Source organism: Empidonax traillii, unplaced genomic scaffold (genome assembly GCF_003031625.1).
Source record: "Empidonax traillii isolate 1590-97213 ecotype Southwest subspecies unplaced genomic scaffold, ASM303162v1 scaffold447:size986111, whole genome shotgun sequence".
Classification (NCBI taxonomy): Eukaryota; Metazoa; Chordata; class Aves; order Passeriformes; family Tyrannidae; genus Empidonax; species Empidonax traillii.
In genome coordinates this window covers 671,675-697,693 of record NW_020955640.1, presented here as the reverse complement: position 1 = coordinate 697,693, position 26,019 = coordinate 671,675, and the positions used below count along the sequence as shown (strand labels likewise).

The 26,019-nt window shown below is 38.5% G+C and overlaps 1 protein-coding gene across 3 annotated transcripts in view; it reads left to right on the top strand.

Annotated features, from left to right (window-relative positions):
* PLXNB2 (plexin B2) overlaps positions 1 to 26,019 on the top strand; it is a 256,734-nt gene that overhangs the window by 211,681 nt on the left and 19,034 nt on the right. For all 3 annotated transcript variants that reach the window (XM_027894893.1, XM_027894891.1, XM_027894892.1), the window contains 12 exons: positions 10,868 to 11,004; positions 11,640 to 11,807; positions 13,418 to 13,526; positions 15,231 to 15,458; positions 15,933 to 16,109; positions 16,572 to 16,711; positions 17,753 to 17,853; positions 20,096 to 20,325; positions 21,327 to 21,508; positions 22,239 to 22,305; positions 22,421 to 22,567; positions 25,846 to 26,002. In XM_027894893.1, coding sequence (XP_027750694.1) covers positions 10,868 to 11,004; positions 11,640 to 11,807; positions 13,418 to 13,526; positions 15,231 to 15,458; positions 15,933 to 16,109; positions 16,572 to 16,711; positions 17,753 to 17,853; positions 20,096 to 20,325; positions 21,327 to 21,508; positions 22,239 to 22,305; positions 22,421 to 22,567; positions 25,846 to 26,002 — 1,843 coding nt within the window. The remainder of the gene's footprint in view (positions 1 to 10,867; positions 11,005 to 11,639; positions 11,808 to 13,417; positions 13,527 to 15,230; positions 15,459 to 15,932; positions 16,110 to 16,571; positions 16,712 to 17,752; positions 17,854 to 20,095; positions 20,326 to 21,326; positions 21,509 to 22,238; positions 22,306 to 22,420; positions 22,568 to 25,845; positions 26,003 to 26,019) is intronic.

The window sequence follows — 26,019 nt, the reverse complement described above, 5'->3', positions numbered from 1 at the left end:
TTCCACAAAAAAGTGAAGCCAACTGTGGACTGCAGTAGGATCAAAGTCAGTACAGGAGCATCACATTGACGTGCACTTCTACAAGTGTGACACGAATGCTTCTGGCGTGAGAACAGACGGTCAGAGCAGACAGTTGCATCAGTTAATGTTGTCTTTAAAGCTGCAGTCTTGTTTCAGTGCTGTTTTCAGGCAGTTCTTTGGTAATTTCTTTCAGCAGACATGCAAAATCTGTGCTTTGTTTAAAACTTCTTCTATTCAGTATATACAAAGGAAAGAAAATACTCTTCTTTCCAAGAGCGTTCCTAAAATAAATTTTCTCTTATGAATTTCCCCCTTTCTTTGGCACATTGGCTGACTACCCTTTTGTTGGTAACTATCACTGTTTCTACTCTGTTTTCTGACTTGCTGAAGCAGAATAGCTTCAGCTTTAATAGTGATCATTCTAAATGCTTTGCGTGGCATCACAGAGCAAAAGTGCACGAGCAATGCACAAGGAAACACTGCAGATGTTCAGCCTGGTGTGTCTGTATACACCAGAGGTATCATCATGCTCCCCTTGGTCTCAGCCTTGTACGTGACTAGTATCTGCCACCAAAAACCCATAGTCACTTATCAAGTATATCAGTTATAAGGAAGAATTTTTTTATCATGAGAGTGGTGAGTCACAAAAACAAATTGCCCACACAAGCTGTATCTGCCACATTATTGTAAGTGTTCAAGGCCAGGTTGGGTGGGCTTTGAGCAAGCTGATCTAGGGAAAGATGTCCCTGCTCATGGCAGGGGGATTGGACTAGATGAACTTTGAAGGTCCTTTCCAACCCAAACCATTTAATGATTCTTTAAGCAGTACTCTGTTTGGCTCTTGTTGATACACAGTCTGAACAGTGAGATTTATTTTTAAAGGTGGACTGATAAGGATCAATAGTCAGAACAACTTGGGGCTCAGACTTATGCTTCTGCCCCATTTGCCAGCATAGAGCATTTTGGAACTGAGGAATTTTTCAAACCTCCATTAAATGGGTCAAAAATCCAGTTAAAAAGGAAGCTATGGTTTCAGTTTAAAATTATTTCTGAGCAGAAATGCCATGGTTCACAAGTGTCTGTGCTGTGCAGTGAGCATCTCATCTATATTTGCTGTATAACAGGGAAAGCAATCTCTATTTCTACCTACCCATCAGAATTTCTCTGTACAACTTGAGTGAAGTTCAAGTTCAATCATTCCACTGAAATTAAATTCTGATAACCCTCTGCTGACATTTCTATTGTTTCACTATAAACAGTATCAGGCAATAACCATTCTCCTGTTAGTGAATTAGAAATGAAGTTATGCTAAATTTTAATATCCAGCTATGCAGCACATCTGGAGCACTGACAGCTTGGCTGGTCTCTAAGCAAGTGATGCAGTAACATGGCTAAAGGCCAGTCCTGCGTTTTCATTTGTTGTTAACTTTATCTGATTTGCTAGTTACTATGGCAGTGAGAAGCAGTCTCAAAGGAAGGAGTTAAGCTTCTCCAAAGTATGTGGCCCAGATTTGCTGATTCCATACAAGCATTAATTCGTTTCTCAGAACACCTCTTCTTCAGACTCAAGCCACCAGGACAAGAGCTTGCAGCTGGTTCTGGCATCTCCAGCATCTGTTTTTCAGAGCAATTCTGTGAGTTTTAGGCTGTGCAGGTTAAAAAGACTGCATGGTTTCCTGTAGTCTTTTTCATGTAGTAGAAAGACTTCATGTTTCAAGCTCAAATAAATTTAAGATGGTGAAATTAGAGGTAGAACTTCGTAAAATGTAATACATTTCTGAGGTGCTGAAAGTAGTTTAGGAACTGGCTTAAAAATAATGACTTCTTGTAAATCAGGATATCTGTTTACCTAAATAAGATGAGATGAATAACCAAAAAGAGGAAGAAGGAAGGATAAATTAGAGTCTAATCTGAAAACAAACATGAACTTAACTATTCACCATACTGGAAGTTTGAATGTGAAATGAACAGTTACATTTAACAAGGTGCACTCTTTCCCCTTAATCTACTCCCAACTTGGCAGTTTCCTCTTACCTACATCTATCCTCTGCTTTGCTCCTTGAGATTTGAAACAATTGCTCTGGGAACTCTCACCAGGGCAGTGCCTCAAGACTTTGTGGAGTGTTTTAGTTCACTCCTTGATTTTTCTCCATGAGTCTTTACCTCAACACATTAATTTTACACTGCAGCTGGGGACCATGGGTGGTTTTTGGGGAGGGATTATTGCGTGCTTGTTGCCATTATGATTGATGCTGATAAACCACACATCTGCAGAAGTCTGGAATTGCTTCCAGAGGATCTTATTTTATTCTGGAGTCCTGGAGTACATCTTGTTTGTGTGTCAGCCTGCATAGCAGACAGGAGAACTCCTGGCTAGCTGAGAGTTCTAGCAAAGTTGGCCCTTATTCATGTGAATATTATTAGTCTTAACTCTCTATTATCTGATTTATGCACTTTAATACATATCCTACCATCCAGTGCTTATGATTCTTCTTGAAAGCTGCCAGTAAACACTGACTGTATGATCGTGCAGACTTTCCAGTCGTGCATGCTTCCATTTCTCCATGAAACCTGTCAGCAAAGCTCTATGGTCATTTCAGAAAATCATGTGGTGTCTGCCTCATGATAAAAAGATGCTGTGTTCCGTCCAAAAAATTAGTTGTTTAAAATACCAACCCTTTGCATAAGCAACCCATCCACAGCAGCCAATACACAATGTGCATTGCCAGGCAAATGCTCTCCCTGGACACCTGGAGTGCCTGGAAGCATTTGGTCAGCTTACATGGTGTGAGGTTTGGACAGAGCAGCCCCAGAAAGCCAAGACACAGAAAGGCTCACCCTTCTGCTGCTGCAGAAATAACCCAGGAACTGACTTGTGCTATGGATGCTGTGATGAGGCGAGCTGGTGGGTCAGGTCAGCCACTGTGGTAAACACCAGGTTGCCAAGAATGCGCAATGGAAATTCTCTGGTTGAATATCCTGTGAGTGGGTGGCTTGTCTGAAGAAACAAGAAACAGGCTCCCTTGAGTCTGAGAAAGGAGGAGAGTGGAGGGGAAAAGAGCAGTTCCTAATGACTTGAGTTTCCCCTTCAGAGGCTTAATTTAGCTCCTGTGGTTACCTTTATAGTCCATGAAAAGACATTTTGACCTCCAAGAAGGTGGCTGGTATCTACAGGACTTCATGGGCTATGCCTTTAATTTTTGTGTGCATAATATGCAAGAGTTGGCAGAATAATTTGGCTTTCAGTGTGAGCCAGGTAATTTTGGTAGCAAATTAGTTGTTTTACAAACCTGCTCCAAGAACCCGAACATACTGCAGCTGGGACCAGGATGAGGAGAGGGAAGAGTTACTTGTGAAGGAAAGGATGGATGAGATAAATGCAGAGCAATAACGTGGTCTGCACATTAGTGAAAATCTTATCCACATCTGTGTGCACTACCCTTGAAACAACATCCCTGTTCTCTGCTTGTGTGGAAGCACAAGGGCCCATTTCTTCTTGTGAAGATGTGCATTTGCATCAAAGGCAAACCCCCAACTGGAGGTCACTGTCTATAGGAGTTGGCAGAAGGGAGCTTAGGTGGCTTCACCATTTGCTGCCCATCATGTCCGTTTGAACACTTCCATCTGTTGCTGGCTTCCCCTTGTGCTGCAGCTGGCATCTCTCACAGCATCACGGAGACGTGCTCTGACACCATCCTCTTTTCCCTTCCCAGTTGTGTCTCTGCTTGTGGTCTGGCACAGTTTTGTTTTCTCCAGCATCCCCCTCTGAAGCATAGACTTCATGCCAAGGATTCCTTGCAACTCTGTTAGGCTCCACTCCTCTGTTGCCTTCCAACTGTTTTTGAACTTCTGGCCCTTCTTGTCTTCTGGCCTTTCTCTCTTTGATTTTCTGCATTAGTGAAGGATAAAGGGCAACTAATTTTATCTTGGTGGTATAATTCTTGGCTTGAAACCACTTACCACAGATGGATACTATAGTAGATAGTATCCTTATTTACAGAGTCATGCCCAGGAATTCTTCTGGGAAAACTAAACTTCTTACAGGTGAGGTTTTTCTTGGTGACAGACAAGGGGAAAAGTAGAGAAATGGAAAAAGAAGATACACAGAACTTAGGTGATGCTCCATAGGGCTCCACTCCTCTTGTTCTTGGATAATATTGTGTAAGGAAGCAGAAGTGAGTTGGCCGAACATGACAGTGCAAACCTGGAAAGCTACAGAGCAAACAAAATAAGTGAAAAAGAACATGAATCAGCCTGGAAAATCAGATCCCAGATACAAGATGGGTGAGTGAAAAAGAGGCTGGGGGAATAGTTCCCTTTTACATCTGCATATTTTTAATTGCAAAAAAAAAATTGCAAAGAACCAGTAAAGACGGGGGGGAAGGGAAGGAAAAAAAATAATAATAGGAATAACCCCACTGTTAGCCAGCTAAAAGCTGGACTTTGATTTGGGACCAGCAGACCACAGAGATCTAAAATGCTGGGAGCTCTCTGAAAGCATTTTCAGTCTCTAAAAGGTATTTTTTTATTAAAATTGTAATAAAAAAACCTGAAGAAATAAGAGATCACCTTCCTAACTCTGCAAAAACAGTAATTGCTACTCATAAAATATTAAAAACTTTAAAGTTAATTCTAGATTAATAAACAGGATGAAAAATGTAAGAGCTAAATGTAAATGCTCACAGCGTCTACAGTAGCTGTTTAAGAGCAGTAGTCATGTGCACTGCTAATAAGCAAGTTCACTTTTAAATGTGATTATGAGTGGAACAGACGTGGAGATAATTTACCCTCTAGCACACAGAAAGCATGAAACTACAATGAAAAATGTATCTGCATTTCTGTGAACAGATTTTTGAGAGCAAAACATACAAACAAAGCAAGCAAATATGAGATTTCTGGCTGTGATAAAGAAAACGGGACACGGGAAAACAGCCTGAGTGGGAAGTCATATACATACTTGGGTCAGTTGAAGCTCTTTTGTCTGTGTTTTTCTTTGGATATTTTTTTCCAGTACCTCTGAACTGATGAAGCAAAGACAGTGGCATACAGGAATGCAAATGCCACATAAGGGAATTCATTGGTATTACAAAGAGAATAAATGAATCTTCTACCAAACATATTAGCATTATTTGAATGTTATGTACCATAAGCAATGTACAAGGACTTAGAAAGTGTCATCATCTCACTGCTTGAAGCAGATAACCGCTGCATTCAGTTAAACCATATCAAACCAACCACAGGCCTAAAAGCTCAAGAAATAACCTATTCATAGCTTTATTATCCTTCCAACAAAGCTGTCTCATGGTTATCAAAGCACTGAGAAAACTGCTTATCAGTTTTGGAATATTGACCCAGGAGTCTGATACAACATGGGAAACTTGGTTGCAGGTGGACTTTGAGATCTCTAATTCAACATTATTACACCTACATAGGATTCAAGGAAGGTTTATGTGTGAAATATGTAAAGTGCTCAAATTTCCCATGACTAACAAGCTACAATCTGCTCAGACCTACAAGCAAGAAATCCTGTCCAGATCAAATTATTTCTCTAGGATAAACCATGCAGTAGGGAGCAAGTTACATCAGTTAACAAGTTGGACTAAATAATGGGTGTGGGTCATTCCCAGATGAACTATTCTATTGAATTTTATTCTGAATAGCATAGCTGTGGATTTGCATACATTTTATCAAAACTGCAAATCCACTTCCTACAAACACAGGGCACAATCGTGAGAGTGTAAGGCAGTGGGGAGTCCTGGTGGCACAAAGTCCCTCTGCTGGGATATGGCTTACCAGACTCATCGAAAAACAGGCCACTGAACAGCTGACAAACATTGGAACAGGCTTTTTAAACTAGACTATCAAAAAGCCCACATAATGAGGTAGCCTATTATTGCAGAAAATATTTATGCTCAAGCGTTAAACTATGTGGAAGGTGTGAACAATATTTTCCTAGTGACAAAAGAAGTATAGACCTGAAAGAGCATTTCTCCATTACAAACAAAATAAGAAAAATGAAATATGTCTGGATTATTTTCTGCACTTTAGGGCGTATAAAACAAGGGTTAAATTAGCGCTTGCAGGATTGTTTAAATTTTACTGTATCCATGAGAAATGAAGTATTGCCAAGTCCTCACAAGGACTGATGTTTTCCAAAAGAATTATTACAAGACTGCTACAAATTCCATACATGACACATAATCAAATGTTCTGTTTAACATTATAATTGCACTGAGCATTGCAGTGTGATGTTATAGTGATGTTATAGAAAGTGTGACTTCCCCTGGGTGTCTTCTGACAGAACCAACAAAGATCTCAAACTGTGGAGGGCTGAAATAGCAAGTGGGGTATTTGTCATGAGAGCAAGTGTACTTCTGATTCAGAGACTGAAATGATAAAAGGGCAGAAACAAGGAGAGAAGAAATCCTTGAGGGGATTTGGAAAAGGTGGCATCACTGATATCACACTACTGCGGTCAGAAGCTTATCAGTGCCATTTGTAATGGTTGAACATTTGGTACTGCTAGGGGTTGAGTTCAAATTAAAGGGGTTTGCCTCTTGTTACAAGCAAGATTTTTGTTATCTGTCAAACAAGGTTTGAAGTGAAGAATTTACCCTTTGTCCCTCATTTTTGTCTGCAAGGAGAAGGAATCTCATATAGGGTTGTGGTAAGCAACACAGAGCTGTGGGTTGGGTGCAGCTTCCCAGACTGCATAAGACTGTGTAAGACAAGACTAGACCTGGCACCTGCCAAGGGTCTGAACCTGTCTGTGCCACTGGTGAGTGCCATGGAAAGGAGTTACTTTCTCCTTAGGTAACACAATTCTTATTGAAGGCTTGTACCACCACTGATGGCACCTTTCCAATTTATTTTGTCATTCAGTGAAATGTCATTCTTCTCCTGATCCTATCTACCTAATTGCATTTTTGAAAAATGCTTTCTGGTTGAGCATTTGTATGACCCACATTTTTTTCTTTATCGATACCCTTAAGACTACCAGGTGGGCCAATGGAGCTTTGTTCCTTGAGCATCAATGAATATTTTAGAAGAGTACTTAAACTTGCTCATAGCATGTTGGTTTTGCAATAAAATGATTATTAAAATTTTTAAAATTCTTGATAATTTATTTTAGCTGCTTGTTTTTTCTGCAAGGTCCTTACGAGGAAGGGAAAGGGAGAAAATATGAAACAGAATATAGCAAGTTAAAATTAATCAAATAATATTCCTACTAAGTTTACAGTAACAAAGTGTTACTATATAATGCTTTGTCTTATCAGTCATGCAAAAGAATTCCTCTGCACACAAAGCATCATTCAGTTTCTCCTTATTAGATCATCTTTATGAGACATCCACAGTATTTGTTCTCTGGAGAACTCCTGGTATTTGCAAAATTACTTTAAATGCGTTAAATATGAATATTTTGAATTAAACTCTTTTAAAATAGTCCTTTGAGGTACAGCTGCAAGAACAACAATTGAAGGCAAAATAAAGGTTAACCATAACTATTCCGCCTCCTCTTTGGCTGCTACCTGAGTTAGTTCCCAGAGTGATTCTTGGCCCTGGTTTTCCATTTGGACTGAAGTGCAACCAAGATGTGTCTGCATCATGGATTTACGAGGGGTGGGTGGTGAGTTCTCCTCCTGTTTGGTATATCTGGGCTTCAAATTACAACAGAGTTGGAGTCTTTATAAGGGGAGGGGGTGGACACAAAACAAAACAAAAACCAAACCTAACAAGCAACCAACCAAAAACAGAAAATGGTTTCTAGGGAAAACGGAATAGATACTTATTTCACTACCCCCGTACTGCTGTGTTATTGAGAGATAACTTTGATAACTGGTTACTGATGCATCCTTGTTCCTAGGGAAGCAAATGTAGATCATCCCTTACAGGTCCCCCACAGAAAATGATACTGGATGGTTCGACTTCAAGTTTGCGGATGCCCTGCCAAAGGGACCCATCAGATAGCCCAGCAGAGCTTTAACAGGGCAATAATTTCACAGTTTTGCTGGAAGAAAGGAATATGGTTGTCTAGCTGAAGTTCTTTGAAAGCTTCCTTTCATTTGTTATGCTAAGATTACAGAGAATAGGGGTGCATGATGCTTCAGAAACCTTTTCTTGTTCCTTTGTTTCCTCAGTGTGTGCCTAAAGGCTTCCTTTAAGCGGTTTTTAGTTCCTTTCTTTCCTGAGTCTGTCCTTGTAGGCTATTCTTTTAGTGAAGGTTGTATTGAGGGAAAAGGCTACAAGTTTTAAATACTTTTTTCAGAGGTTCAGGGAGAATAAATTTGTCCGTACTGATTCTTTAGTAGTTCTTGAGCAATACTTTCATCTGAGAGCTATCCTAGATATGTTATGCAGCTAATCATTGCTGTGGATTTTTACTGTGGATAGTACAAAGGTCCAGCATGCTTAACAATTTGTAGCAATTAAGATTTAATTTGAATTTAATAAAAGGTATGGGTTTCTGTCCATGTGATAAGGTTACACTTAAAGTATTTGATATATTTTTATAAACTTCTGATGGACTGCAATTTATATACCGTTGTGATTGTGATCTTTTTAGTAACTTTAAATTGTTATAAAAAATGAGGTTTTCTATGATATCTAGATATCATTTTAATAATAATTAAACTTCAAATGCAATTTTTAAAACTGACCCATTAAAACTTTTTATTTACCCTGGCGTGACTTGTTTCAATTTAGTTTAAATCAGCAAGGAATTAAATCCAAATATGAGAGTGCACAGAAAGGGTTATACAGACCTAAATGAGCTTTTAAAATGCTTTAAAATTACTTTGAGTGACTTCCTATATAAAATCTTGTAACCTGAGTGATGTATTAAATTAATGCTAAATCAAAGGTTAGTGCATGAGAGCAGTCATATGCTCAGTCTTGAGAAGTGAAGGGTTTACAAACAGATTTCTCTCAGGGAAGAAAAGCAATTGACACCCAATTAGTTAAAGCATATTCCTAAAGCTCAATGACTCGAGAGCAAATTACAGTTGTCATTGTGGATTTGTGAAGTGTGCTGAACCATGATGCATTCCTTCAGAGGGAAGTTGCTCAGACATGAATGTGTAAAACAAGCAGAGCACGTACGAGTTCTCAACGTTTCTGTAATATCTGAGCTTCAATAAAATAAATTTTTTAAGTAACCATGAAGTCGGTTGGGTGTGTTTTTATGGATTCCTGCTGCTTGTTAAAAACCTGTCGATGACTCACCGAGCTTTGAACTGAAGTGCAGTATATCAGTCCCCTTCCTCCCTGCCGTTGGTGATCCCTTGGTTTTGTAGCTGTAAGTTGTCACCGAGGCAGCAATCTGTGCCTGAGCACAATGACATGAGAGAACGGGTTTTGCTGCATGACTAGCAAGAGGTGGGCATGTTGCTCTCTGTTTCTCAGCAGGGCTTTTCCTCCTTGGAGTGGGATTATTGGTGCTGTGTGATGGTGATCAGGAAAACCCTCAAGAGCAAGGGAAGTTTTCAGACTTCTCTGTTCTTTCTTTATTTACCAATGCTTGCTATGGAATAGCCCCAAGCCAGGGCTTTACTATCAATCAACTATTTTAGCAAGATTAGGCAAGAGGAGGAGGAGAACAGCCTTTACAAATATATATGTCCTTTACAAATATATATGAGACTGGGAAATAAGCCTATTGTTATTTGCCTCATTCAAGAAAAAATTGTATTTTAATGTGGACCTCCCTTAGCTCTTGCTCTGGTATGCTTCAGCAAGAGCAGGATCAGGATACCTCGTAGCTGTGCCCCAGCCTAATGCACCCACCACACGCTTGGACCTGGCATCCTCTCTGTGTATTCAGCACCCATGGCAGCTGGGTGCCCAGGACCACCGTACTGCCTGCAGGCACAGCAGCCATGGCCTGGCAGGCACGAGGGCTGTGGCACGTCTGCAGGCCCGGTGAGGCGTGGGATGGGCGAGCAGCGCTCACCCGGGGCCGGCTGGTAACCCCTGTCATGCGGCTTGCTCGGCTTCAGTCGTGCTCTTGATTCAGCAGCTTCAGTGTGGTCCTGAATAAGGATGCTTTTCTCAACTGGAAGCAGAAACTACTTAGCGATGAAGTAATTAAATCATGCTGTTCATGAAAAGCCCTCACTGTTAATTTATGGTATTTGTCATAGCTCCCAGAATACAATCATGGAAACAAAGACTGAATTGAGAACAAAAGGAGGAAACTTATTTGAGATATTTAAATATCAAACAAATTTCATAGCAATTTGAAGCATCTGCTTGTTTTAATTGGTTTTAAGGAACCCACTCCAAGGTTCTAGGTGCATAAAGAAAAGTTGAGCATTTTCTGATTTTCTTTCTTTGCAAGCTCATTGCTCAAGAATAGTATAACAACTAAGAACTTTATGAAATAAAGAGAATCTTTGGATTCTTTCTGTTTGGTACAAGCTTTGAAAACCATGCTCTTTGTCTCCTCTAGCTGACTCACAATATAGGAAACTGTAAGAAAAGATGTAGGTAGACTCAGCCATATGGAAGATAAAAATCTTAAAATAAGTATTAAACCAGGAGATCCAACAGGAAGCTCTCACAAACTTAATGATAGCTAACCCTACATTTTGAGAAAAGGGAATTGAAACTTGAATAAAGCCTTATAAAATACAGTAAAGAAAAAAGTGCGTTCACATCATCTGTTACTTCTTCCTTCAACATGAACAATAAAAGATTTTGATTTATTTTAGAAAAATTGTCTGCCATTACCTTAATCATACTGTTTTTTAGGTAGTAATATTAAACTTCTATTAGCTGTTAAACTAAATAACATTGGTGTAATTTTGGTTTCTTTTTCTCAATTAGTTTGACTATATTCTCTTTGCAGGAACCTCATCCTTCTCAAATAAGACCTGATAGTGGTCCACAAGCGGGTGGAACCACGCTCACCATCACTGGTATAAACTTGGCCACTGGTTCCAAGAAGGATGTTCAAGTTTCAGTCGGTAGCCAGCCTTGCAATGTGTACGTAGCCTGAGTAATTAACAATACAGAGCTGTATTCTAATGAAACACCATCCTTTTCTGGCCTTAAACAAATCCATTGTCTGTCTCTCTATTACTCACCCTGTGCAATGGAGTTGTGCAGGTAACATGCAGACAGAAACTCACTCAGAGGCTCCAGCTAGAAGAAGGAGTTGTAAAAACACAAAAGTGGAAGAATTTAAATATCCAAAGATTTCTGCAGTTTTGGCTTTCTCTGCTTGACTGACTGCTTCAAACTCATTTATGCTTTCTCTTAGCATCTCCTCAATGATGCTGTATAAAAGTTTAATCTTCTAGTGCCCCTTGGCTTGTTCTTCTCACTTCTTCTTCCTTTTATTATTTGATGCCCTTCTTTTTTCTCAAAAAAAGGAAGAACGCTAAGTGTGTTGACATTGCATTATTCCTGTGTTTTTACACCATTCATTATCATATCCTACATCTTTTTTAAAAAGCCTAAGTAATCTGAAAAAAGTGATGTCTCCTCTTGTAACTAGTCGGTACCTGACAAAAATAGAGCCCTGGCTGTTTTGCTTCTGCGGTACTACAGTAAACAAATACAAACCTAAAATATTAGTAACAGAAGATGTTTCCTCTTCTTTTTCTTCTCCAATCAAGCACCGGATTTGGAGACGAGATCGTTTGCATTACGGGACCAAATAACAAGGTTGAAACTGTTCCAGTCACAATGAACTATGGGGGCATGACAATTACTGTACCACAACTGTTTACATACAGTGGGAATCCCACTGTCACCAAATTCCTACCAGTAAACAGCTTCAGCAGGTAATGAAATGTTTGTCATAACTTTATTTAAAATTGGGTTAAAATGTGTATGATATGTAATAAACCTATTATATACAGAACTGTTTAAAATAAACTTCTGTACTCTGGCCATGCACACATTTAAGTTTGTGGTCTGAACTGCAACTGATATTTGAAAGTATTCTGCTTACCTCTAGATTTTCATCCCATTTCAAAGGTCAAACCCGAAACCAGAAAAGGCAATGAGCTTCTTATAAATGATGGTGTCTCAAAGAAAGAGGTTTGAAGTATTTCAGCATGTCAGACGAATGATCTTTGCATTAGTTACAAATCTTTATCCTACTAGGATAACCTATTTAAAAAGTTTCTAATGGAGAGGTTTTTAACAGTTCTTCTATTTAGCTTTCAATAAGTGTGCTGGAAACAGAGGAAAGTTATGGTGTTTCATCTCTCTTTTTCTCATGAGGAAAAAAAAGTATCTTCTTAGGAAATCTAGACCGGGGTTCAATAATATTTTTTGAAAATACGCGCTGTTCTATGGTGGTACTCAGTAACACCTCATCTGGTAGCTGTCCCTTCTGGGGAAAAGGTCACATAGGACTAATGGGGAAACCAAAGAAATGTATGGCATTTTTGTATTTGTAGCAATACAGTAAATCATCTGTATAAAAGCACTTGTAGCATACCTCTGGCTTTGAAAGTCATTCTTCGACCTATACAGAGACAAAAAGGAGCCTGATTCATGTTGGTCTCTGCTGTTCCCCAATATTCTGATCTGTCTGCGTAGTGGAGTACAGTAGGCAGAGTAAGATCATGATGTTTCCACTTTCTTTCAGTAAAAAGAAGTGTAACAACATGACCTAACAAACAGAACATTAAAAATAAATTTGGCCATGACTTCTCTTGGAGATATTAATACCTATCTCCTTGCATATTGAACAGTGACTTGTATAAAATAGGATTTGGGTTTAATGTTTGCTTTTTATTTTTGTTTTGGGTGATTTGGGGACCTGGACTATTTCTTTGGTAGATCAATAGTGATTTACTCCATGGAATTTAAATTACTTCTTTTTTTCCTCTATATAAACTGAAGCCTACTTTTATGGATTGCTTTGAGGTTTGCTATCCCTCTAAATCCATGTTACTTCAATGACTTTAATTCCTACTGGCAACTTGAGTGCATTCTTCTTCTTATGTGAATGTATTATTTTTTAAACAATGTGTTGCAAATGAAAGGGAATAAAGAAGCCGAGTCCCTACAGATCTGTGGAAAATACACTCTCACCTTTGTCTCTTTGTGTGTATGGTAGGCAGAGTGATTTTAATAATAATATTGGAGAAGTAAAGCATACAAGATTGGCATCAATGAAAAGCCAAAAATACTGGCAAAGCACTTTGTACTGTTTTAGATTCCGCTGTTTTCAAGTGATTTTTAAGTTGACATTGCTGGTTTTAAATGCTGTGGTCATTGATAGCTTTAACAAAAGTCCTTTTTGTAGGATATCTAATTGTCATGTAGGTATTATATAGAGACTTTTTTTCAGTGGAAGTAGTAGCAGTGCTGGGTGAAGCAGTGCATAGGTGTGATAGTTTGCCAATGACTTGACTTTTTTTTAAATTCTATCTTTCAGTGGAGGGAGAAATATTACAGTAACTGGAACCAATTTTGAGCTCATCCAGAGTTTCTCCTTGCTGGTGTATGCAGAACGTCCAGAAGCAGGGAAGATAAATCAAAAAAAGGTAATTTTCTTTCTTTCCTCCCAAAGGCACTGCACTGGATGCAAAGCATATTATCTGTTAAAAAACTGCATTAAAGTTTGTCCACTGGACTTCATTGGGCTTGGGGTGAAAAAAGGTTTGAACAGATTTCTGGATCTGTTCAAGGTTTCTGTGGGAGAAGATCTTGACTTTCCTATGTAGCATCTTGACTTACATTCACTTGTACCTTTCCATCTTCTGCTTTAAAATTACTTTCATTCAATATGAATAAGGATAGAAAAATTAATCTTTGAGTGATAAAGTGGATGTATTTCAGAATTTGAAAGTGTTTGGTTTTTCTTTATCTTTCTCCTTCTTCTCCCCCTGCAAGCTTTACAGATTTGTCTGAAACAGGACCCAAATGTAGACAATGCAGAGTACTCAGCTTTGCACAGTCAGTGCCTTTTATTTTTCTCATATCTCAATGAACCAAGTGTTCTTTTCTCTCTTGCTTCATGCATATTCCACACGTAGCAGGTCCACAAAAAGTTGTGAAAAATAATATTTTAAAAAAACCCCTTCTTGCATCTCATGTTAAGAGGAGCTGATATTACCAATAGTCTCAATTTCCCACTTTTCTAATGAACATTACAATTTAATGACATGATTTAGGACTTAAAAGTGATCTCCCAGAAGGAATGTTATAAGACTTTTTCTAAGGCTGGCACTTCAGTTTAAGACTGTCTTGTGATCCATAAGGAATTGCTAATGTGTATGTTTTGAATGTATGTGTGATTCAACTATTAGAGTATGCCAAAGCCAGCTGGATTTGGAGCCATTAGAATCCTATCCTTAAAGATTTTTAAAAGGAAAACTGCCTATATTTGTTAGGTCAAATACTGCAAGAGGTAATTACCTTGATAACCCTGACTCCCAAGACAACCTATAAGTGTATTTAGCATTCTTGACAGTGTTTATCAACATTTCTTACCCTTCTTCTTACATATGTTCAGTCTGTAAGCTTAAGTCAGCATTACATATAGCACACATTCTTGGTTAAGACTAAAAGATTTTCTAATCTTTTGGTTTTCTTCCACTTAAATAGCAATATCAGAAATGTTGGAGAGAAGCTATCAAATTACGTTGAGTTGCAAAGTGAGAAACAGGTAGTGATAAAACAAATGTTGAGGACTCCTATTAGTTTTGTTGACTATGGTTGATGTTACTTGAAAGTGTGTTAGGGTAAAAACATTTGTATAATTGGGAGAATGGGTGAACTGAATTGTTACCTTGAGCAATTGAGTTGGCAACTGTTAGATTTTATCCCAAAATTTCACTTAGTAATTGTAATGAATTTCAGTGAGGTATTATACAGTGTGAGTAGAAAAGAATCTACCCAAGATAATTAATGGTACAAAAGATTATCAGGATTAAAGGTGACATGTTAACTTCCTAATCTGAGAGGAACTTAATGATAGCAGTCCAGTGTGTTAAAGAGCCACAGAATTTGGAAGCAATGGAAACTGCTCTGTAGCTGCTAGAGAACAATGAATCAATGATTTATTCTCATCAACAAATTCATTTCATTTTCTTTTTGGAAAATATCTTATACCATGTTATTTCTGCTGTATGGCAAGGATATAAATCCACTGCTTTTATTTCTACAGTCTGAAGTTACCCACAGTTATGCACAGGAACAAGTCAGACTCTAAAACATGCATATTCTTCTTGTCCTGTTTCTTGCAGTTTTATGGAAATCTTGTTACAAGACTCAATGAAACCACGGTGGTTTTTTCTTCCCCACCAATACTGGAAGACCCAGAAAACTACAACATTACCACTGTTGTTCTAATGGATCATTATGAGTTGGTTGTAAAAAATGAGAGCCATTCCTTTGCCTATGTTGCAGACCCAACCTTTGAAAACTTCACAGATGGCATCAAAAAACAAGTTAACAAACTTATTAATGCAAAGGTAAAGTTGTAGAGAGTTGGTTGCTCATTTTGTTCTTGAAGCATGTATGCAATTTTCCTTCCTTTCTCAAAGCCTTAACAGTTGTTTGGTGCCATACCCCAAATGCTTGGTAGAGTCCCTTACCTCTGCGAGATGATGAGCATTGACAGATCCCCTTTCCTCTCCCAGCCCCTTCTCAGAGGGAGTTGCTGTCTTTTTAGCCGTACTTTAGGGGCATGAGGAATGCCCTCTCCTGCTGAGCCTGGCATTTGGAAAGGCCCTCTCCCAGCAGAGCTCCCAGGAACTGGAAGGGACATCTTATCTCGCACAAGACAAGGAGAGAAATCGCATAATTCCCAGTCGTTCTGCAGTTCTGTAGGCTGCAGTGCGAATCACATCTTCTGCTAAAAGTGGTCCAAATGGAAAGCTGAAAGTCAGGATTTCTTGTCTTCCAGGACTTTGCGATGATGACTTAGCTTTTTATTTTCTGTCTAGGGCAGTAACCTGAACAAAGCCATGACAATAGACGAGGCCCAGGCTTTTGTGGGTGATGAGCCTTGCAACATAAAGACTCTAACTGAAACGGACTTATACTGTGAGCCACCAGAAGTACAGCCTCAACCAAAGAAACGGCAGAAGAGAGATACCATCAATAACCTTCCTGAATTCATTGTAGGTTACCTTTTCTGTAGAATTTAGTATCGTGTGTAAGTGAAACTGATACAGTGCTTCTTAACTGAAGTGATTTGTTCTCCAAAGTTGTTGTACTACAATGAAGAAACTCCTCGCAGTTCTTTCTTCCTTCAGCTTCTGCCTGCTGCATAAAAGACATAACATGTGAAGAGCAGTCCCAAGCTGCCACATGCCTTCTACCTTCATTACACAGGAATGTAAAACTGTAGCTAGACAGACTGGGGATTTTTTTTTCCTCTGCTGAGCAAAATTAAACGACTTCATGGAATAAAGTGCTAGTGACCCAAATTCAGTATAAAATATTCAGAAATGCTTCCTTTGTCTGGCAGTTTGAGCTAGAAATTCACTTATGGGAATTACTAAGAATTTAGAGTGCAACTGAGAAATGAACCACCATCCATTTGCACTTTTTGAGACAAATGTCTGTGCTTATCCAATTAGGTGAAATTTGGACTCCGGGAATGGATCCTTGGAAGGGTAGAATATGATACACGTGTGACTGATATCCCACTGAATCTTATTTTGCCACTGGTACTTATTCCTATGATAGCAATAATTGGTATTTCTATCATCTGTTACAGGTAAGTTCCTTTAATTAGGTGCTTTTGTTGTCCTAAAGCTTTCAGGATTGTTTTCAGCTCAGTCTACAGAAATTATCTTCATCTTTTTTATGATCCACAGAGTTAAGAAAGGGAATGACAGATGAAAATATGTATGAGCACCAATTTATTCCTCTCACGCACACCAAATTCCTTGGTGTCAGTCAGCCCAGTCCGTCCTTTTTCCATAAACACAGCAATTGGTCCCAGGCTTCTCAACTACACAATTGCAGACTGAGTTGCACACATAGCTTTTTGAAATGGCAGCTAAAGTGCCACTTGTGAAAGAGATAACTTATTCTGTATACATACCCATCAGCATTTATGCTGCCTCAGTCAGCACTGTAGGTCTGAGCTGGATGGATTTTACTAAGGGGTCATTTTGGCCTTTCCAGCTGAGATAAGTGCTACCCACACACAAACTGCATGATTAACAGTGAAATTCATGCTTCATAAAGGGCCAGAACAATGTCTGTATTTCACTTCAGACCTACTTAGTCCAATTTTAAGGTTAATAATGAGGGCCTCATACTGTCCCTCAGAAGGAGGTGGATTTCACTCTTGTGTTACATATCAATATAGTTGAAGTATGTGCTCTACAGCCCTGATGTTCTCATGGATCTCTGTCAACATTTTCAGTTCAATCCCAGATACACTCCTGAGTGTCTTAGAGCCGGTTCAGGATATGCTGCAAGCAATCTTTGTTCAGTGCATACAAATTGAGTTTCTGTACTTGATTTGTGATTGAAAGTGTTTTAGCTACTTCTTACTGGATTTTAAATCATTGGCCAAAATGTGCTTTGAAGCAGTCAACCATGGTGGTGCCAAGTTGATTTACGTGGAATGAAGACTTTGGCCAACTGTTGCTGTTTTCCTCCTCTATACTCTTTCTACTGTATTTGAAAAAAAATCAAAGCCGGGAAAATTTCCTCCAGTCCTTTGGCTTCCCTCTCAGCGTTATTCCAAATTGTTTACTTCTGTAATTCATAACTTTGTTTAAAATCTTACTTCTATTTCATAAAGACGCCAGAGCCAACAAGCAGAACGAGAGTATGAAAAAATTAAATCACAGCTTGAAGGCCTGGAGGAGAGTGTCAGAGACCGGTGCAAGAAGGAATTCACAGGTATGACAGAAATTTTCACTGCTGTGCATCCCCTTGAACAATCAGAAGACAGACTGAAGGAATGGTACTAACTTGCTAAAACTGTCTTTTGGGAACAAATAATTAATAGATCTTTGTAGTCTTCATTAATGACATTGACACAGAGCAGATATTTTGCTATTGTATATGAAAGAAGTAAAATAAAATAGGTAGCCAAGGTTATTAAAAGAAATGGATAATTTTAGTCTAAAGGAAACACAGAGTTAGAAACTGGGAGTAGAAACCAGTTGAACTAGGGGGTTACTTATAGTCATTAATGTGAGTGGTCATTAGTATGAAGATAAAAATGTTTTTTCGTGACTAACCACGCACTTAGTATTTTGCACAATGACTGTATGTGCTAAGTATGCACATTAGGAGATGTTTGAGAGCTGCAATATTTATTTGCAGCAATCAGCATACAAAGGGATAATTTGCTAAGCTCACAGGAAAGAAATAGCATTTTCCCCTTTTATTGTGGGGAAAAGTCTTAGCTTGTTTTGAGAAGCTACCTAATTGTTCTGTGTAAACGTAGGGGTGTCATCCCAGGGAAGGCAGCAGAAGGTGGGAAGCCTCAGCATTTTTACACGTTGAACTACTAATTGCAACACTTAAATTAGGCATCTGAGTGTAAACATAGCAAATATTGGCCTAAATGATTACCATGAAATGTCACCTCATTATCTAGATTATACTTGCTGTTGGGTCGTGTTGAAACAATCCCTATTAAAAAATTTACCCATGTTTTATTTTTAAAGAGAAAATATTATTTCATATTGACAATAACTAAAAAGCAGGATTGAATAAAACAGCAATTTCAGGTTAGGCTTGGAAATTAATTTAAGAAGGACAGAGTATCTCAAATATTTCAGCCATGCTGAAAGCCTCAGCCTCAGCCTCAACTCTGGTCGTGTTTTTTCTGGCATTTCTGGGACAAGATGTTCTTTACTTGTACCAGCCTGCCTTTTCTGGAAAACCAACTCCTTCCAGGTTCTGGACACAAATTAGAAGCTAAAGTTTGAATCAAGAACTATTCCCAAATGGGCTTAATTTCAAACTCTATTTTGAACTGTGAGAGGATCTATCAAGGTCCTCCATTCCTCTCTCCACTTCTCCCATAGCACTTCATACCTGTTTCTGAAAGAAGGTGCTTTTCTCTTGTTGAGGTGAGAGTAGGGGGCTACAGATTTCTGCTGCCTGTTGGGTTGAAGGTAGAGAAAGTACAAACACTGGGGAAGTACATGCTCAATTTACATCCAAGGAGTAATCCAGTTCCTAAACTACACCCACCTTAACTGAGTTACATGAAGCACTGAAGTCGAAACACATTCTGGTTCCATACTGTGAAACTGTAATGTCAGCAGCATGACGTGCAGACAATATAAATACATGGGACTAAAGATAGCCAAGGAGAGGGACATCAGGAAGAAAGTGCTAACGCCACAAAGAGGGAAACCAGAAGATGCTTTCTCTCTCAGCTTTGCTGAATGCTGTAAAATAAAGAGGTAAATGAATGAATAAGAGCAATAAAACTCCTGAGACAATAGGTCACTAGATTAATTAATACGGTATTCTAGTCAATCAGCAATATTGGGTAATTGGAAAGCCTTCAGCTAGAATAGCTGCTCCAAAGGATGATTCCCTAATTTTTGTCCCTTTTAAGAACTTCAGAGTTTTTGAGTCCCACAGAAATGTTTCCATCGATTTCAATGAACTATTTAACCTTCTTCCTTCCTGCCATTCCTTTCCTTTCAATTAAATTAAATTAGCGTGCTTTACACTTTAAACCTTTCTTTCCTTGATTGTTTTTAAAAGAACTTTCATTACTACCTAGACTCAGAGGGTATGGGTTGGGAAAAAACCAAAGCAAAACAATCAAACAAACAAACAAAAATATCACAATGTCTTTTTTTTGTTCTGCGCTACAATCCTGCATTCATATATATAAACTCACACAGATGCCCATTAAGGCCCTTTTTCAGATAGTCAGCAACAAGGAAACCATCACTGCTAAAGGCAGTTATCCTCATGTCACCATAGGATTAATTGTGGTCATACTTAACAGGCTAATTGGTAAAAATAGCTAGAGAAAATGTGAGGTGAAATAAGATCTTTTAATGCTGAGTTGCTTTTTTTCTGTTGCAAGGCTCCCAAAGAGATTGTGTTGCCTAAAAAACCTGCAGGCTTCTTTAAATGAACCTTTAAACTGCATTGCATATTGCAGATCTAATGATAGAGATGGAGGATCAGACAAATGATATCAATGAAGCTGGAATTCCAGTATTGGACTACAAAACCTACACAGACAGAGTCTTCTTCTTGCCCTCCAAAGATGGAGAGAAAGATGTGATGATTACGGGGAAGCTGGATATTCCTGAGGCCAGGCGCCAGACTGTGGAGCAGGCTTTGTACCAGTTCTCCAACCTCCTCAACAGCAAATCATTTCTCATTAATGTGAGTACTGAAGTAGATTCACCTTGTCTCTTAGCTAGCAGAAATGTGTATGCAAGACAAGAGGTTTGCAAGCAGAACTGAACCAGAGTTATTAAAATTAAGTGATGTTGTTATGGTTCTGATTCCACTGTAATCACTGCAGATATGTGGCATCACAGCCAGAGCTTCCTGGTGGGACAAAGAGGCAAGGTCCTATTTGTGCACCAGGTCGTGCAGTATGGAGCTAATCAACACTGCAGTGGCTGTAGGAAAACTGATATTACCCAATCTGGCATAAAAACTGGTGTTACAAGTTTGTTTTAGCCTTTTAAGACATGTGATCAGAGTGCTGATTCCAATCCTGGCCTCTCACAAGTCACCTGTGGGCAGCCATCTGCTGAATCTCTGCCCCAGAGAGGCAGAGGCTCCTCAGGTGACCTGTTCATCAAGACTAATGTTCTCACAGCGGTTCTGAAGAGACTTCTAATTGCTCACTCTCAAAAACTGAGGCTCATTGTCAGACACCTAAATATGGATTTAGGCTTCTAACTTTTTCTCCCTTTTTTCTGTTTTTTTTAATGAGGCTCTAGTGCTGAGCTAGTTAATGGTAGTATTAGAGTTTATGGCAGATGAAAGCACATTCCCAGGTGTCGTTATATTACTGTCTTTGTAATTTGATGTGAAAGGACTGGGAATTTGGAGGAGAGAAGAGTTGATTTTCTCTTTTAAAAAATTGTCACGGAACACTGTTCATTAAATTAAAACATCCTTTTTAGATAAGATATTAGTTAAGTATATAAACATTCCTTGGGTCAGTCCAGTACACTGTGTGCATATCTAGAAACAAATTCTCGGGAACATTTTCTTATAAGCAGTTTTTTCAAACTTCTGAAAACTTTTGCATTCTGCACTTAGGAGATTAGTATTAAAATAATATTGCTTCCCGCCTTAGTGCAGACAAGTGTCAAGGTTCTTCAGAAACCTCTTGTCTGACTTGATTCTACATTTGTTTTCTGTTTTAGTTTATTCACACGCTGGAAAACCAAAGGGAGTTCTCTGCTCGAGCTAAAGTGTATTTTGCATCTTTACTGACAGTCGCTTTACATGGAAAGCTAGAATACTATACTGACATCATGAGGACGCTGTTCTTAGAACTGATGGAGCAGTATGTCGTGGCCAAAAACCCAAAGCTGATGCTAAGAAGGTTTGAATGATTGTCATATTTTCTGTAGGTCTCTGGTTTTCCATAAATGTGTTTCTTTTGCAATGTGACCGTATTAAAATGCCAGCTATCCATGAAAGTCAGAAATAGCTTGGCCCAAGCATATTATGAAGACAAAACCACAGGAGCAGCTGTGGAAGGCACAGGCAGGACTGCTGGCCACAGATTTCCTTATTCAAATACTGTAGTGTAGAAACACCTACCTTACTTCAAAGCATCATATTGAACATTTAATTTACTTTTTAATCTAACCTTATTCCAAATGATCTAGCATTTATACCAGGCATCATGTCTGTAAAGAGCACACATAATCAGCTTGCATTGTGCATTCAGTGAGGGCTTGCTCTAGTGGTTTAACCCAGTTTTTATCCCAAATAAATTGCAATAGACCTTGCTGTGTTTATTTTGTAGCTTTGTAATCTGTAGGTTATTTCCCAGTAACTGCACAACTGGGTTAATTTTTTAGCCCTTACAGTGTAGACGCAGTTTAAGGTTTTGCATAAAGGATGTGTGATTTTCAGCAATGAGCTGAAGGTGCCTGGGAATGATGAGCAATACAAAGCACTTATCCTAGAGCAAGTATATGCTTTCAAGGCTCTGTAGGGAAATCATTACATTAGGAGAGTGCATGCAGTTAAGCATGTGAAAATACTGTATTTCAAGCAAGCAATGTACCCTCACCATATTCAGAATTGATTGGGTTTTTTTTCAGATCTGAAACGGTTGTCGAGAGAATGTTGTCTAACTGGATGTCTATTTGTTTATATCAGTACCTCAAGGTAAGAGCAAAAGTCTATTGCCTGTGGGTTTTTTTTTAAATCAGTAATACTTAAACATGCTGCATTGAGTATATCTTTTGGATTTGCTTTATTTCGTGTCCTTTCCTTTAAACAGGACAATGCTGGGGAGCCTCTTTATAAATTGTTCAAGGCTATCAAACACCAGGTAGAAAAAGGCCCAGTGGATGCTGTACTAAAGAAAGCCAAGTATACACTGAATGACACAGGATTACTGGGAGATGATGTAGAGTATACACAGTTGGTAAGTAAAGCATGATCAAGAGAATACAAATTATTTTTTTTATTATTTTAAAAATAATTCCTGTAATGTTAGTCTGTACACAGTTTTGTAGACTACTGTGAACTGCATGGAAAATCTTATCATGGGCAGGACTGTCAATAGTTTGACCAAAGCAAGAATCCAAGCAGGAAAACACAATTATAAAGTATTTTCTAAGATAAAATCCAAATCCTACCACTGTGGATCCATTTCAATAAATCCCTTTCATAATTTTCAGTCAGTCTGAACAGTAGTCAGGGTGTTTATCTCCTCCCTTTTTCGCATCTAAATTCACTGGTAATTGATTTTTGCAGAATTCTTGCACTACCATTATGCTTGAAATTCAGGTTGTCTTTCTCCCTTGTGATTGCTGCTGGTCAGCATATCAAATATCATTTTAGAGATCATTCTATCACTATACCATGATGAGCTCCTCTGCAGTCCTGTGAGATGGCTCTGCAATCTCCAGAATACTCTATGAACTTCTTTCTGCATTTGTTCCTGTGTGAGTCAAACTCTCCTGAACATGGGCAGCCCAACTGGTATTGAAAGGTGTTTATTTCCACTCAGGGAAATCATTCTCTACAGTGCTGAGGGGAAGCTGCCTCTACAGGCAGTTCTGGAGACCCATGTTACATCCTCCAAGTGGAATAAGTGGACATTCCTGTCAAGGAAACTCCCATTTTGAGCTCAATCACCTGATCACCAGTGCCATGGTCCAGTTCTGTTCTATTATGAATTCTGCTTTGACTTAATTTTGTTCACTGACAGAAATTTCCACCACTTTTTCAACCATACTCCAGAAAACAAATTCATTGTCCTTTTAAAAAAACCTGAAGCAGCCCACTCTTTAACTCTTCAGGGAGTGTAAAACAGTTTTATGCTTTCTGATAGTCTTGCTGGTTATCTTCAGGTTACAGTGTTGTAGATATCAAAGATGCACACACTGTCCTTTAGAGACCAACACGGGATTTTTTTTTCCTTTTCTGATTTCTTTTTTACTCACATGTTAGGAATCATTTGTAGTTGTCTCCAGCTGAGACATATATGCAGTGTGGAAAGAGAAACTTAAAAAAAACTTTATTAAGTCATGGTTTGAAAAAAAAAATCACCATTTTATGTTTTACAAAGGGATGCTGAGGGGAGGGCTGATGTGAGGAGATTGCTGTGGGACTTTCACTCGCAGAGTCACCAGACTGTGACCTAGACTGCCTGGAGGAAAAGTGTGGTGGGCAAGGAATATTTTAAGTGTCGCTAATATTTTGGCAATTAGTTGAGTTTATATCTGTTTGAGTTTATATCTGAGCTGAAATTGACACCCACAGAAGACACGCTGACCAGCAACGCTGGCTATAATTGCTGTTGTGTTAAAAATTGTGAGAAAAGAATTTATTTGCACAGTACATCATGTAAGACTTAATGGCAGTAATTCTTTATTCAGTCTGTTTCTTTCCACAAAAAAAACCCAATGCCTGCAACTAAGCTAAATGAATCAGTGTGAAAGCAGAAAATTTGCGTATGCAATCGTATGTGGGCACAACAAGCATATTAGCCAGATATTAAACGTCATAATGTTGTACAGTAGCAGTATTTGGTCCAGACCTACAGATTTCCCATCAAATAAATATTTTATGTGTGTGCATATGTGGAAGATGATGAAATATATGCCTATATATTTGTGACAAAATACTATGAAGGGAGGTACTATTGCCATAAGTTATTGAGATCGTAGACACGATGATGATATGGTAACTCTGAACAGTTAGGGAGCATTTGTGCACCAGTGTAGGTTAAAGCATGAGTTAATTCCTTCAGTTCTGCCTGAAAGTGAGACAAGGTGGGAAAGTATGGCACAGAGCAGTTGTCTGCTCTCTAATTGTTCTTATTTAAAAGATGAATCTGTTTTGCATCACTGGTTACGCTGACATGCTGCATACTGAACCAGCAGCAAAATCATGTCTAATTACCGTAAAGCTAATAGGAAAAGGAAGGTGAAATCTCATGATTAGTTTGAGAGTTCTGTCAAGGGACAGTGCAATCATGTTTAATTTGACTGCCGTATGGCATAGCTTTTCTACTGTTTAAAAATACCAGCTACGCAAGTTTATTTTTGAGGTCTGATATGATAAATTCAGGCATTATGGTTGGCAGGACCATATGTATCTGAGAGCTGCAGTGCTTTGGATGTGCCTGGCCTCCTAAGCTCCCTGACTGGTGAAAGATTCACGACAGTGCTGAACTGTTGTACTGATTCAGCTAGTGAATTAAAGAGGATTTTCATAACATCTATTTGGTTTTGTTGGTGGTTTTTTCCTTCTGTGGAGGTTTCCTGGCTGTGGTTTTCTTATTTGCTTTTGTCTATATTGAAACTGACACTTATATAGCAAAGCAACTTTCAAAAAAATCACTCTAGATTTAGCAAATTACAGGCTTTCTAAATATTCTCCTTAACATAAAAAAACATGTCAATACTATGAGAAAACAGTAATATTTAGAACTAGCATAAGCTACTTAGGTGTATTTTTTCTTGGAGCTATTAGAGTTATTGTAGTAATAATAGTATAATAGTAAGCAGTAAATGAGGTTTTCAAACACTAAAGATGATAGAAATGGCTTTTACATGTACGTATATATATGTGTGTGTGTATATTTAATGAACATTGGTCACAGGAGGTAAAGTAAGGGGAGCCGAACAACTCACTCATCAGTTGAGCCATGTTAAATCACCACATGTACAGAAGTAGCCTCAACTTTAAAACCACAGCTATGAAGACAGCATAAAGAAAGGCAAAAGCACATAATATTCTAGGAGTTCAGCAAAGTGCAGTACAAATGATTATTGAGAACTCAAGAAGTTTGGACAGTGCATTACATGGGGTTTTTTATATTTTTATGTTTGTGATTATCAGTCATTGGTCCAGGTTCTTTGTTCTCAAGTGCCCCTCTTTAGTAAACTCCCAAGACTAAATAATATTAGCATATTATACATGACTAAATCTATTCTGTATCTTTTGTGTTTTGTCATAGTGGTAGGAATTAACTGGAATTTGTGATAGCTGGTTGTCTACATAATAGCAAAGGATCCTTCAAATAATCCCTCAAATAATCCATACTCCTATTGCAAATATGTGTTGCTGTGCAATAATCATTGCACGGTGAATTTCAAATACTGTTTGCATTTAAATCACCCAGAAAAACAAATTCAGAGGTAATTCAGCACTGATTTGTCTTAATAACCATATACATTCTTTTCTTTACAGACAGTTAATGTATATGTGCAAGATGGAGGAAACGAATCCATACCTGTGAAAGTGTTGAACTGTGATACTATATCACAAGTAAAGGAAAAGATAATAGACCAAGTCTATCGAAATCTGCCATGTTCTCAGTGGCCAAAAGCTGAGAGTGTAGTTCTTGGTAGGTAGCTCCTTGTG